This window comes from Ciconia boyciana, chromosome 4, assembly GCF_034638445.1.
Source record: "Ciconia boyciana chromosome 4, ASM3463844v1, whole genome shotgun sequence".
Classification (NCBI taxonomy): domain Eukaryota; kingdom Metazoa; phylum Chordata; class Aves; order Ciconiiformes; family Ciconiidae; genus Ciconia; species Ciconia boyciana.
This window is the reverse complement of record NC_132937.1, coordinates 26,902,473-26,917,373: the sequence shown is the minus strand read 5'-3', so window position 1 is coordinate 26,917,373 and position 14,901 is coordinate 26,902,473. Positions and strand designations below refer to the sequence as shown.

The 14,901-nt window shown below is 38.2% G+C and overlaps 1 protein-coding gene across 4 annotated transcripts in view; it reads left to right on the top strand.

Annotated features, from left to right (window-relative positions):
- The window catches only part of DYNAP (dynactin associated protein), a 15,895-nt gene extending 994 nt beyond the window's left edge, over positions 1-14,901 (top strand). Inside the window, exons 2-11 of one of the 4 annotated variants that reach the window (XM_072861033.1) lie at positions 63-182; positions 5,514-5,600; positions 7,392-7,616; positions 8,912-9,118; positions 10,447-10,680; positions 11,463-11,616; positions 12,798-12,907; positions 13,052-13,165; positions 13,798-13,947; positions 14,583-14,900. In XM_072861033.1, the coding sequence (XP_072717134.1) occupies positions 5,523-5,600; positions 7,392-7,616; positions 8,912-9,118; positions 10,447-10,680; positions 11,463-11,616; positions 12,798-12,907; positions 13,052-13,165; positions 13,798-13,947; positions 14,583-14,699 (1,389 nt within the window). In that variant the 5' untranslated portion in view covers positions 63-182; positions 5,514-5,522 and the 3' untranslated portion in view covers positions 14,700-14,900. Of the gene's footprint in view, positions 1-62; positions 183-1,873; positions 1,977-5,513; positions 5,601-7,391; positions 7,617-8,911; positions 9,119-10,446; positions 10,681-11,462; positions 11,617-12,797; positions 12,908-13,051; positions 13,166-13,797; positions 13,948-14,582 lie in introns of those variants that run through there. The other 3 variants (XM_072861031.1, XM_072861032.1, XM_072861035.1) reach the window with 3 other exon arrangements.

Below are 14,901 nucleotides of genomic sequence, written 5' to 3'. Positions count from 1 at the left end.
AAAATATGTACGGCAACTTGCCTTTCTAGTGAACGGTTTCCTTTTAATCTGCATATTTATAGGTATGTGTGAGAAAGCAGGTACCCGAGCACGTACTGATTCTGAGAAATGAAATAGAAACCAGACGAAAAAGTAGAAGGAAGATGAGCTATGTATTTCTCCCATCTTCCTGTTAAGAATTAGTAAGTAGAGGGATAATAAATTGCTTCATTTTATGACTGTCATGGCATCATGAGAACATAAATAGATTGTAAGTAATATGTAATAATGTATTTCAGATAGATTTTATTGGACTTTCTCAAATGCTGAGAACTAGATCTTGAAATCAAAGTACAGAAAACAAAATTACTCTTCTAGAAAACTTTATTGTAGAAGCTTTTATAAAGCATTGCATTGCTGTGGGCATCACTGTTGTCTGTATTAAGACAGTATCTGTTTGCCAGAGGTCATTTTATCACAGGAATTCAGATGTGCAAGGAAAGATGAGGTTCTTTGCCTGACATCACACACGTCTGAGTGTGGATCACAATGAATCCGCTCTACTTTCGCGCTACTCTGGATGCTGGGGTTGGGGGGGTAGTTACGCATAGCGTGTGTACGCTGTGTCGTTTGAGCTAGTACACCTCAGACTCCCAGCACAACTAGTAAGGCACTGCCTAAGCTATCATAGCTTTCCTGTTTCTGAAGCCTATATAGCTCACAGGAGAAAGGTAGATTTATTCATCCACGTGGGTGTGCAGATACGCCTTGGGGTGCTGGTAGCACAAGCAAGGTGGACTCGAAGCAAGATTTGATGCCCTGAGAGGTTACACCGTGCTCCCCTTGTATCCTGTTTGCAAGGGTGCACAGGACAAATGTAAAGCACCCCCTGCTCCCTTAGAACTTCTCTTGATGTTAGGGCAGAGTTTATTTGCTTTTCCATTAATCCCCCCTTGGAGAATCCTCATACCGATCCATATTTGTGAGATTCCTCACTCTTTAGAGTTTTTTATATTAGCCTCCAGATATTTATCCTTTATCAGTTTAATGTACTTTGATGGAGAATTTCAGCACAACTTTTTTTGGGTTTTATGGCACAGAGACCTAGGTAACAACTAAAAGTATTGTTGCCATTATTGAATATTCATATTTACTAACTCTATATTGGCCAGGTATGAAAGGCTTTGATCATGGATAAGGTCCACTGTGTGAGGTATTGTACTGCACAAGATAAAAGTACCTTAAGGGTATGAAACTAAGCAACGAGTCACACTTTCTAGTTGTAAACAACAGAAATTCAAATAGGAATAGAATAGAATTAAATAAAGAAAACCAATAAAACACCATTAGTCAGTAAGTGGAGACAACTGGTTTCACACAAATATTTTTTTTAAATGCTATCAAGATTTTTATGGCTGTTAAAGAGTATTTTAAAGAGGAATTTGATCCCTTATATATCAATAGAAAAAAGTAACTTTTTGGTTGTATACACTGGTCAGTTCTTGCAATTATAGCTGGAATTTAGTTTGCTTATAAGGTAGAATAAAGAAGTTGCCACTCAGGAAAAATAACAGAATATGTAAATCAAGTACTAAACAAAAGTAATTGTCGTATCCAAGATGTCAGTGATGTTCTTGTCCTTGAGGCTAGATCAGAGAAAAGGACTTTTATTGAACTACAGTCTTCCGTAGTGACAGTGGGAAAAACAAAAAGGCAGGCAGAAAGACAGAGACCAGGATTTGGAGGAAATACTAAAATAAAATAGGAGGTCTAGATAGAAGGAGAGTCGGTGTTTCTCAGCAAGTTACAAGAACTGTTTGCTAAGGATGTACACAAGTATCTGTGATCCTATGTATTTGCATATACAGGAAATATTTTATGAGGAGGGCACTTCCTGAATTACAGTGTATATATATCAGCAAAACAGAGCGAGGGAACTAAGGGCTTTGATGAAGACAAGTATCGTGCTCTTAAATCTTGTGAAGATCCTGTCTGTGGTAAGACTGTGACTTGGCATGGTGGGAGGCAAATAGATGGGATTTTTGTCTTGGGGATTTTTGCCCTTTAAAGGCTTAATGAGAGAGTCCATTGTGATACTGGCCTTGAAATGGAATGACTGTATGCTGCAGTTATCTTTTCCTTTGTAACAATCCATTTGCATTAGCAAATCTCTTGCATCACTGCATTCATACTGATGCAAAAAGGTGCTGATATAGGAAAACTTAATTTCAGGCTCCAGATATCACAAAGACTAACAGTGCTGCCAGCAGAGGGTTAATTTGGCTGGAATTTATACCTGGTTTAGCCTGAAAAGGAGGATCTGAAAAACTGCAAACCCTATAGTCACTCATTATCAACCTATTAATTCTTTTCCTATGTAACTCTGACACTGCCAGAGCAGTTGTATTTGTTTTCCAAGAGATGCTTATGGATTTTCACATATATATATCTGGAATTGTGACACCCATGAAAATCATGATGTGTATTTTCTTTCTTGTTGATCATGGATTCTGTGATCTACCATGGTTTTTAATTTTTGTGTCCTTACTCAAAATATTTGGTCAACTTTACAGTTGGTAGGTCTCTCACTGTGCAGAGGGAATTGCTATTCAAAGGGAAATGAGAAAACCTTTTCATTAATTTTAATTGACCTGATCCTGCTGTTGCCAGTTTGAATGGCTGAGCTTCACAGCTCTTCCAGAAAAGAAAGGACTGCTGAGGAGAGATGGGCTCTATCTCATAAGGAAAAATAAAATGCTTCTTTAAGTTTAGGCTTACCAACTTACAAAGGAAGGCTTTAAATTAGAATTAATGGGGACTGATGACAAAAGAATGTAAGTGTTATCAGTGGAAAGGTGACCAGAGGCATAGTAACCCTGGCTTTAGGGTTTTTATAAAAAGGATTGAAGCAATACGGAAAACAGGATAGTGAATATGACTGCTTAACATTTAAGGTGTCTATACTAGTGCAGGCTGTATGGAAACTAAATGGAAGAATGTATAAGGTTCTATACAAAGTTGTGATTTAGGCAACGTAAATGTTTGCTTGGTGGGATATTTCATTTGTTAATGAATTAATACAGAAAAAAAAGTGGAGATGGCTCCTGAAGAAAAGGGAAGATCTGTTTCTCTATGAATATTTACCTTTGTATTGAAGTCTAGAATATAGAGGGAGATAGCCTGTTAAAAGTATCTTTACGATAATAAAAGGAGAAAAAAGCGTGAGTGCTGTTATGTTGAGGACCTACCATTAAGACCACCAAACCAAGAACGGTGAGATGGAAAGAACATTTTTGTAAACAACTGACAGAATAATTTGCTTTGAGGAGATACTAGTTAACCAAATATTTGTTGGGGAAAAAAAAATTAATACAGAGTATCCAGGGTATTTTTAGACTAGGATGATGTCAGGTTTTGGTAGAGAAGGTGGAGGTTAACACAAGGCTTTTCTAACAAGGTTTTCAAGACTTTTACAATCGAAAAGAGGAAGAATAGAAAAAAGCAACTGCAAGAAATTCAAAGATCTGTTTGCAAAATCCTGTGAAAAAAATCTAGGGAAAGCATGCTCAGGAGTTTGGCAGTTCATAAAAATACATATATGTAAGATATAGATGCAGGATATCCCAATATGGAACAGTGAAAATAAATGTAATATGTCTTGTAGTCCTCAGCAGTCTTCAAGAAGGAAGCATAACAGAAAAAGCTAGAATTGTCCCTAAAGATGAGTCATCTTGGACTTTCGTGCTTTTTGGCAAGTCCAAAGCACAAAAACGAGACACAAGGAGGAACAGCTGTCAAAGATAATAAATAACCCAAAAGTTCCTTATTGCTTATGATAGTAAACAGTAAGTCCCTTACTGATACAAGGGAGGACCAAAGAAAATTTTGGTCCATGACCTCCCTGCAGAGAGTAATAAATTATGTCAGTGAACTTAAAATATCAACGGCAATGGGTGGTGGACAAAGCTCAGTTACGACGGGGAAAATGTGACTGATAGCTCTTATGCAAGCTACCTGTGTTCAGTGGACTACACCTACCAGCATTAACACTAAGCTGTTGGAGAAATGGCTGAAGCTACCTTCGAGTTATCAGTAATGTTTGGAACTCAGTGCTGTCCCACAACGGTCTAGAAATGGGACTAGCAAAGTAACTTTTTAACAAAAAGTCAGCTAAATTATACCAAAGAATTATAGGGCAATAAGCTTAATCTCAGTTTCCTAAAAGTTCAGAAGTATATAATCAAACATGGAATATATCAAGGAAATAAGGAGGGGGTGAAAAGAGACAGATATCATTATCAACACTGTGTATTGTACAAACCTAGTTTCCTTTTTATGACTGGGTAGCAACATTTAACACTTGTGTGCCTCAAAACAAGGGATCATAGTCTATATTAAATTATTTTTAGGGAAGTGTAAAGATGGGTGGAAAACAGTACTTGGAGAGCAGTTAACAATAAAGTCTATTGCTATTCTTTATTTTCGTCATGTGGTGGAGTTAGAGAAGATCCAGAGGAGGGTGTCTGAAATGATCATGGAGATGGAAGAGCTGCCTAACAGGGAGAGACTAAAAAGGCTGGGACCTTCAGCTTGGAGAGGGGAACATGTGTTTGTTGTCGCTCAAATCCCACAATACAGAAATGTAGGAGGCCTTAAAGGAGCTAGTAGGAGATCTGTTTAGGACTGAGAAGTGCTTTTTGTTTTAATCAGCAAGCAGTAAACTTAGGAGGTCAGGGAGTATCAGCAGGTTCAGAAAAGACTTTGTCTAAGTCACAGTTTTTCATAGAATGAAATCTGAAGGGAAGAGTTTATTTCCTCTAGCATCTCTCATCCAACAGTTACGTGTGCTTGTGAAGTATGGAAGGTGTAACCTGGAAATAGTAGCCAGGCTATGCTCTCCCTTAGCATTTCCTAAAGTCCTGTTGGAGAAAAAACACTGGGCTGGATGTACTGTTGGTCTCACCTAGTAGGGCATTTCTTGTGTAGTTAGGTCCATTGCGGGAGGGTAAAATGTAACAGTTCTGTTGCAGCAACAGTGGTTTAGGCTTGTGAAAAACTTTTTACCGATAACATGTAAGTGGGGAAATGGGTTGCCAAAGAAGTTCTAGAACTTCAGCTGGTTTTGTGGTTGTAAAAGTAGATTACACAACCAGCCAAAACTGTAATTTAAATATATTAGGTCCTTAGCATAGGTAAAGGAACTAGATGATGTCTGCTCTTTTTTCCCCCAAGTATTTGATGGTTCGGACTCTGTCTCATTGTCGTGTTGTGTCTTAGGGTTCACGTGGTACATGAATAATGTTAAGTCTGTATGTGGAAATTGTGAGACCTTTCTGTTGTAGTTTAGCGAAGAAGAGGTTTTTATATTGCATCACATTTCTGCACAATGGTACTGCACTAAATGCCATTAGTGTTACTATACAGAAGAAGATGACTCGCTGCCCTAGACTCTGTAACGTAACTGAGCACGTATCGGAATTAACATTCTTTTGTTTCAATATCTTTCTTGTCTTCTGTGGACTGATCTCTTTCAGCTTTACTAAATGGATAACCAGGCATTTGAAATGCATGGAGAGAGCATACAAAGTTCTTCAAAAGGAAAAGAGTGGCCAAAGAAAGAGGTATCAGTCATTTTCTTTTACAGTGCTAAAAAAACATTATTAACAGAGTCAGCCTGAAGATTAAACCCTTATTTTGTAATATGACCTAATCCTATACTATTAAGAAGGTCCTGAAGAAAATAAAAGCTCTAAAGGGCTACAATTGCTAAGGTCCTAAAATGCATAGCTCCATGTGCACTAGCTAGGTTCTGAACTGTGAGACATAATTCCCTGGCCCCACTTAAGTTAATAGCTAAATTCTTTATCCTGTAACTACTAGACAAAGTAATTATCTTTGGAGGATTCCCCATTGATTTTAACAGAAAGAGCTACTTAAAAGCTCATCTTGTGGTTTAGTATCTCTACTGAGTTACACATTAGAGCACTGTTTCATCTTTTCTTTTTTTTTTTTTTTTTGCCCTTGAGAAAAGTAATTCTCAGTAATTTTCCCATTAAAGTTTTTGCTTCTTGGGATTTGAGTTAACTTCATGCAATAAGAGTTGGCATATTGCTCACCAGCCGTTACGTTTGTTTGCAGCCAGCACGCTGCTGCTTCTTGGCTATAAATATACCAAGGCTAGTGATTTCCTCACAGCATAACTCACTCCACACAGTTGTGCTGAGGCTGAATGTTCTGTGTTAGTTAATATTATGTAATATGTGCAGCATTTTTTCAACTTTAAAAATAATTATTGAGTTGGTGCCACTGCTGTGAAAATGCTGTAAATTAAAGGTCCTTCAAATCTGGAAAATGGGGATTTTGAATGCATTTCACTATAAAGCCTTGTTCTCTGATGAGACTCTGTGGTCTGAGTACTACTGTTGTGGTATTTAATTGAACACAAGCTTTAAAAAGGGAGTCATTTAAAATGAAGCAAAGATTATTACCGAATAGAATAGGGTGATATTTTGAGGACTTTTCTGCTGGTAAATGTATTTGTAAAGAGCTTTTGTCAAATAGATTAATGAAAGAAGTCATGTTGTTAAAATCAACAAGTAATCTTCAATTTTTTTCATTTCTGATTGTCCAGCTTAAGGAATCAATATTCATAGCTCATTTTCAGGCAGTCACTGTCTGAAAAATCAGGCTTTTAAAGGTAGATCAAGCTGTGCACCCAGAATCAGTACAGAGTTTTAAACTTTGGGCGAGAGAATGCAGTCTGTATTCATCTGAAGCTGCAACTTCAGCAGCAAAAATGGTTAAGGGACAGGAAACACTGAATATCCTCACCAAGGTGATGCTTCATGGTGCCAGAAGTGCCTTGGCCTTCTATAAATAACTTGTGTGCTTCTGCATGCCCAGCTGCTTCTCCCCTTCACCCTCCTCCAGAGGCCTGAATGTCCACAAAGGACATTTTCACTAAAGAAATGATGCCCAGAGCAGTTAGTACAGATGAAATTTCCCCATTCTGACCCATCCTCTCCACTTGTCCCAGGGAGCTGGGCCACATGAGATGTGACGTAAAGCAGAGGCAGCATTTCTGCCTCAGAGATGAAGGTTTGCCATGAGTTGATGCTACAGGTCTTCAGTGTTTTGTGATACAGATTAGAAACAGCAATGAAAACAATCTTTAAGCGTTTGTGAGACCCCAGGATGATGAAGACGTGCTTTTACTTGACGAAATAATGAAAGGACAGCAACAATCTGATAATACACTCTGTAGGGTTTCCCTGTACTGGGCCCAGTAATTCGCCTGCGTTTCTGAAAGGCATATGGTTTTGATTACAAAAGAACTATCACAAACTTTCTCCTGCATGTTAGATCTAATAAAGCTTTCTTTTTTGTTTGGGGGGACTTTTTATTAATTTCAGGAAAGAAAGGGCAGCTGGTCCCTAATGAAAGTCTTTCTAGTTTGTCTATTGGCCTGCGTTATCACAACCGCAATAGGAGTGCTGGTCCTGTCCTTGGTCTATGTAAAGAACACTGCCTTTATGAAAGACACGGGTGTTACAGACAATGGTGCATCTTCTCCAAAACCAGATGAAAAAAGTGTGGATATGAAATTCCAGTTCCTGAATCATCTGGGGAAATCAAAGGTAAATTGTTCATCTTGTGCAATAATATTCTAGCATCATACATAGAAGTTTAATGAATTAATTTCACCTAACTCTTTTTTAAGCATTAGGTAATCAGTCTAAACCTGTTACCCAGGCTTCTTTTATAATCCATGGGGAGAGACGCAAACTTCCTGACAGTGTTTCACTCAAATTCATAACAGATGTTGGAAGTGGTATGGATCTCTGGAGTGCCTCTTGGAGAGCTAAATAATTGCTCCAGCAAATTAGGCTTGCAAGACAAGGCAACCATTTTACGTGTGATTCTGAAATTAGAGAGTATGAAATTCTGAGAAACAAAACCAGAAAGATCAAATTTTAATGTAAGCTGAGTAGCACGCTAACCTTTTCATTCTTAGGACTGGCTTCAACCAAATTGTTATGTTGCAAGAAAAAATGAACTCCATGATCTTGTTTCAGTGAGCTAAAATGAATTAATTGGCAATGTAATGAATCCCTAGGAATTATGTAGGTTTTGTTTAGGTGTATTTTGATACTTATGGAAACGTGTCCTTTGAGCACGCTCTAAAGACATACTCCATCTTCTAAATATATCTTTATATAAAAAAGAATTCCTGATTAATTTTTGCTTTTCAGCAAAAGAGGGAAAAGGACAGATTAGATAGTAGGGCGCTTTAAACTGACAACAGCCATTCTGGTACTTTTTCATGTTAGATTTAACTATGTAATTTTCAAACAAAAGATGTTTTTAAGAATACAAACAAAAGTGTTTAAGAGGAGAGCAACCCTTTTAATATGCCCTTCCTCAGTGCAAGATGATTCTTTCAAGTACAAAACATGTTCTAGAGGCAGCACAAATATTGGGAAAGGAATAGTTTCAGGTGCAAATAGTTTGCAACTGTAGGTGTTCAGGAACATATCTTACTCAGGAAATGTTCTAAATGTTTTGAATATAAAAGTTTAAGCCTATCTGTTTTCTCATTAAGACTGATTTCTCATTAAGACTTTCTATTAAGACTGATTTCTCAAATCAAAGTCCAGAATGATGTAAAAAGAGGAGGAGCAGATAATTTTGTTCTTGATATCACTATTTATCTCTCGTTTGTAGAAACAATACTATTACATCACAACATGAGAAAGTATATAAAAGATTGTGAAAAGTGATTGCAAAAATACACACAGAGAGAATCCTTACTGAGAAAAGGAACAGGTCTCTTCAGTATTGCCCAGACCAAGAATTTTCTGAAATATTTTTGGATTGTTTGGTCACCACTGTCCACAATCAATACAGTTCTCCACTTCCACTAACTTTACAGGTATATACCTACCCAGGTGGTGAAATTCGGTGGGCAAGGTTCAGGAATGATGTAAATGAATATCAAAGTGATGAAGAAATGGAATTTGGAAAAAGCATTAACAACCATCGCTCCAAAATGACTTTTGGAACCTTACGGATCAAAAGCAAGGGGCTTCGGGCTCCCCATTGGCATTTTAATGCCAATGAACACGGCTACGTGCTACAGGTATTGTCTGATTACTTCAGCTTCCCCAATTGGTCTTGCAGTTTAAAGCATCATGTATATATAGAAGATGTACAGATGTAAAAAAAAATTAAATATACATTATATACAAATAACAGGTAATAAAAGCAAAACTACCATTGATTGATGTATGACATTAGTTTTCTTGCTTGAAATAACATTTTCAAATGGAGATGCTTGAAACAGGCTGCTTAATGGTGCAAGAGTACCAAACACTTGTAGCTTCCAATGACGTCTAAAAACTGAGGTCAGAGGAGACTTTGGATACCTGAAAGTTACAGAATTTTATGTACTTATCCAAGTGCTTATGATGATTAAAGTAATTATATTAGAGAACTGTCGCAGAATCGCAGAGATGAAGGATTGTTAAGGTTCTTAAGAAAGCCTCTGGCTCCATCCCCTGTATTCATGCAGGATAAGAATATCTAAAGCGTACCTGACAGTTTTGTTCAGTCTTTAAAAATTTTCAACAAAGGAGCTGTTACAAAATCAAAAAATAGTTGCCTCCCATGTTTCATCACACAAACCATTAGAATGTTTCTGCTGGTACACAAACCACATTTTTGTTTATCGCAAAAAAAAATCCTAATTTCTCCTTGTTTATCTTCATTGGCTGTGGAAACCCTCAGATCATCTTTCTTTCTTTCTCACAACTTTTTATACATGGAAGACTGTTTTGTTCCCATACAGTCTTCTCTTTCCTTGACCAAATACCCCTTCCTTTTTCCCCCCAAATAGATCTTCTTTGAAAAGGTTTGCCCTGTCTCACCTGAGTGTCTAATTTCAAATCTGTAAAAATAAAAAAAATAAGAGAGATAAATAGAAACTCACGGTGAGGAATTCAAGATAGCATATTAATTTGAAAACAAAATGACCTTTCTTTGGAAGCATAGGTGCTTAGATATTTCTCAATTATTAATTTATTTCTAAGAATAATTATTCATATTTTGATCAGCATAGAACTGAACAGCTCCAGCTGGATGGGGGAATCCTCCTTGGAGTAAGGCATTCCACAAACACCTGGTCCTCTCTCCAGCAGTTTTTGGTCAAAGATGACTCCTTTATAGCTGTTCATAGCCTCTTTAATAAGAAATGGTTTAAGTATGAGCAATGTGTATTTGTTGTGTTCCTTAAACCTTCTAAAATTTTATCACTTAAAATGCTCTTCTGGATTTAAGTTCACAAAGGCTTGTTAGAGAGTGCATCAGGATCTGTTTTTTCCTATCAGGTTATTTGAATTATTGATTTGCTGCATATGGATTAAATGAGAGAACTTTCATTACAATCGTTAAGTTCTGATTATGTCACAGGGTACTGCCTGGATTGGAGTAATTCACGCAGATGACAGCGTGATTACCACATACAATGTCACAGCCGGCCAAGTGATCTTCTTCCCTAGAAACACGGTGCATTGGATAAAGAATGTAGGATCAGAAGACTGTGTGTTCTTGCTGTTTTTTACAACACATGAAGAACTTCAGACCTTGGATGTAGATGACGCATTTTTCTCTACCCCAGAGGATATAGCAGCTAGAGCATTAAAGGTCTGTATGATAGGATAGCCAGCCTCTATCTAGTCTTCTACACATTAACATGACAGTCCAGGCTCTCTCTGTATTTCTCGGAGAGGATCCTCCCTACCTCAGCTGTTCTCTTTAGTCCCATCGGCGTGGAAGGATGTACACATGTCCCCTGTGTAACACTGTGCCACCCTCTGTGTTCCTTCATACACAAGGAGAAATAAATGATGATGGTCTCTCCAAGAAACTTTTCCTCCTCCACTCTTCAGATTTATGCCCAGTTTATGGAGGATCCTTCATATTTCCAAGGGTGGAGGGAAAATAACATAGTGAAGCCCAAAGCTAATTTCCCAATAGACCCTTGATGAATTCTGTGGTATGAGAAGATCTCATAGGAAACTACAGATAAGTCCGTCTCCTTGTTAAAATGGATCTTATTTGAACTGACTAGTTGGCAATGTCCCATGAGCAAGAATACGGCCACAGAGTTCCTGCTGAGTCTGAGGAATTTGCATCTTCATACCACAGAATTGTTGATAGACCTTCCCACCCTGAAACAGTTTGATGGGAGATGGATTGAGTATCCGTTCTGCTCCAAATCTCTGTGGTAACTGAGAAGGAAGGGCAGAGCAAAGGAGCAAAATAGAGTATTGACAGGGCTAGGCACTTAAAGAGATGAGGTATGTCCACGAGGCAGAATTTTTCTACCACCAGGTACTAAGGTGGGATATTCAGTGAAGCAAATTTTTAATTCCGCAGTTTGCTGTGTGTATCTGTCAATGTAATATGCATTGTGTGTCCCGCAGCCACAAGGTGGTGTTAACTTCATCAGAACATTCAAGAAACAAGTAGAAGATCAAGCAATTAACCTCCCACCAAACTTAAATGAGCTTGTACAAAATGCCACCTATGTGCAGTCTCCGGACAACCTTGTGTGGCGGTACTTCTACAATCTCAAAGGTATACATCTAAGAACTTTGTATGTAAGAGCTCTCCGTGTTTCTAGAGGGGGAGAGGAGGGGATCTGTAATCGATTCACTGAAACAGGAGTTAAAAAGTATATAGAGAAATCATAAGACTTTAAGGAGATAAAATGAAAAATATATTGATACTACATCTAATTACTGCCCTTTGAAGATGTATAACCTGATTCTTAGCTCAAAGTAGTTTACCCTTTCGGTTTTCATGTTTCTGTCTGCAACGGTAGATATGAGAGCAGAATGCCAGTAAGCAGCAGGGCATGAACTAAATACTTCCCAGCTCAAGGTTCTCTAGTGATGTATGTAACCAGGACTGCTGGGTTTCCTGCTACAGTTAAATCAAGCAAGAACCTAAACCTAAACTTTTCATTCAGAAACTAAAATCTAATAGGCCAGGAAGCCCTGCAGCAGATTAGCTGGAGAGTGACTGGTGCTGAGCTGCTTAGAAGATCTTGCGTTTGCATATGAAACATCAATGAATAAACACCTTAACATATACCTAATTATGTCCTCCCTTTTGTTTTACAAATATAACTTCATAAAGAGTATCGAACCATATTCACTGGTTTATCAACAATTGTATTAAACAACCCTCTGTACAGCCTGGATCTAGTGATTATCAGTGAGCACCTAATAAACATAGATGGCAAAACTTAATTCCAAGTAGTATAGTCTATTCAAGAAGCTATAAAAAGCAAATACAGGTCCAGAACTCCTCACACAGCCGATGGAGGTCAGGAGAAATAAATGTGTGACAAAAATCTTTGTTCTTGGACCAAAATATTCTTCTGCATTGGCAGTACTTTACAAAATATTGTGATACATGATCAGTGCCATAAAGGTTCTCGTGAATTAAGATACTGAACGTTAGCATGTTCTTTAAGTGTATTGTTACTGATAGCAATTTGGGACGGAAAAAATCTAGTCGGAGTTTTTCATTATGGTTATCTGACTACAGAAAAATACAGTAAAGGAGATTGCATAGTGTCTAGTGCATGAAGGATAGATAAGCTAAATGGGCTTTCTTTTTGCTTCCAGAGGCTCGTAAGATTCGAGGCCTCAAGTTTAGTAGGTAGTAATGACTTGAAGTTGGCCAATACATTAACAAGGAATGTTAACCAAACCTTGTTGGAAATGCTCATTTAGCTGTCTCTGTTTTAGGGTCAGCAGAATATCGTTTTCCAGGAGGAATCTTCCAGTGGGCTCGCTACCGCATAAATGGCACTGGACTAAATGAAACAGAAAAAATTTTTAGTGAGTCGCTGAACAAGGTATGTGCTTTCAATTGGATACTGTAGCTATTTAAACATAAGGTGTAGTATGCAATTTGTGTGGGTTCATCACTGCTTTGTCATGTATAACGGGGATATAACAAACTTGGATGGTTTTCTGAACGTTTTTGTTCTGCTTTTCAGCATGAGAATACCCTTACCTTAGCAACTCTCAGGATATTCAGCAATGGGCTGGGGCAGCCTCATTTCCACTTCAATGCTAATGAGATGGGTTATGTCATTAGCGGCTGCGGACAGGTAATTTATTACATCGGTGAGGGATAAGTCAGTGGAGTTTGGGCTGTATAACAATTACAGACCTAATAACTGATTCCCAGCCCTGATTAATGATACTACAATTAGTAGTATCACAAAACTTTCAGTGTCCACACTTTCCTTCTCCACACAAAACTTTGATCTCGGTTACATTTGTGGAAGCTTGTCTAGTCAAACTGGAGTTATACAAAGAGCAGAATTTGTCCGTCTTGTTAAGTTGTTCCGCAAAATCACACGTGTTTATGACGGGAATCCCCGCTCTCCTGAATGCTGGGAGTGCAAACTAAAAAAGCAATACTTACGATTTAGCGCCTATGAGGAACAGATAAATAGAGAAAATGTAGTGAGTATTAAGATTTAGAGTATAGGGTTTGATGACGTTCTTTCACTCAGTGCAAATTTGAAGTGCCAAGGTAATTGAGATGGAACGATGAGACTCCATAATGTGAGGACTTACCATGTTCTTACTCGGGAATTTGCCTAGGACCCCTCTACCGTTTTGGAGTCTCGGTGAAAGCACTGATGCTACGCTAGCTGATTTCAGTGCAGCGCTGGGGCCATCACTGTGTATTTATCCAATAAATCATTGAATATTGCTGCTTTACTTGCAATAGGCTGGAGTTATTCTCTCATCCGGAGTCACCGCCAGCTTCAACATTGGCATTGGAGATGTCATCTTTTTCCCTGTTGGAGCCCAACATTATCTCAAGAGCATATGTGATGAGGATTTGTTTTTGATTCTAGCCTACAGTACAGGGAACCAGGTGAGAATTCATACGGGCAAGGGGAGTAAAAAAATGTTCAGCTGTACACTTTTCTCATGCACGTAAGCTTTACGCTTTGGTGCTCATCTTTCGAAAGCAATTCTAAGAATATGTCAAGTACATTGACAGTGCAAATTCCCTTCTGGTGTGAACGGTTAGCGTGCAACGCCTATCAAAACTCTGTACACGGAAACAGGAGGTGGGGAAGACAAAAGGTCTGTGGTAGGGTGTGACATGCGCCCGTGTGTGTGTGTGGATATATGTATGTGTGTGTAAGAGAGATGGAATTCAGATCATGTTTGTGCATGAGGTACTGCTGGTGTTTAAGAGACGGAGCTTATCCTTGAGCAGGCTGGACAGGCTGAGGGTCTTTACAAGCTGAGCACCCACAAAAGGGAGAGATCTTCGTAAGCCTTGATCCTAGGAGCCAGAGCAAGGGTGTATTTATCTAAGGTTACACGTATCCAGTGATCTTGATAGCCCAGTGTAAGCCTTGTCATCCGTTACATACTTTTATATTAATTCATTTTCATCTTGGATTTGAGGTGCGCTTTAATATCCCATATTTTTAATATCATAAAAATGATCAGGTAGCTATGACCGTTCTTTTTAAAATATTGTCTTTTTCTTCATAGCTGGAAACTCTTCGTATGAATGACTACTTCCGTGGAACAGCAGATCATATCCTTGCTCAGCTTTTTTCCAAGGAACAGGCTGAGTTTAACAAGTTCCCAAGGGCTGCCAAAAAATGAGGCAAATAACCTCTCTCAGCAGTTAACGGCTCCAAGAATTTTTCATGATCACCATGTTTCTAGCAGTACTTTTTGGTACCTTTCTCACTATTTATCCAGAGGAGATGTTCAGGAAAAAGAAGAATTTGGGGTTATTAATTATAAAAAGTTATTTTTTGTATTTTGTAATGTTTTATTTATAGTGCAATGTAATTTGATTGTA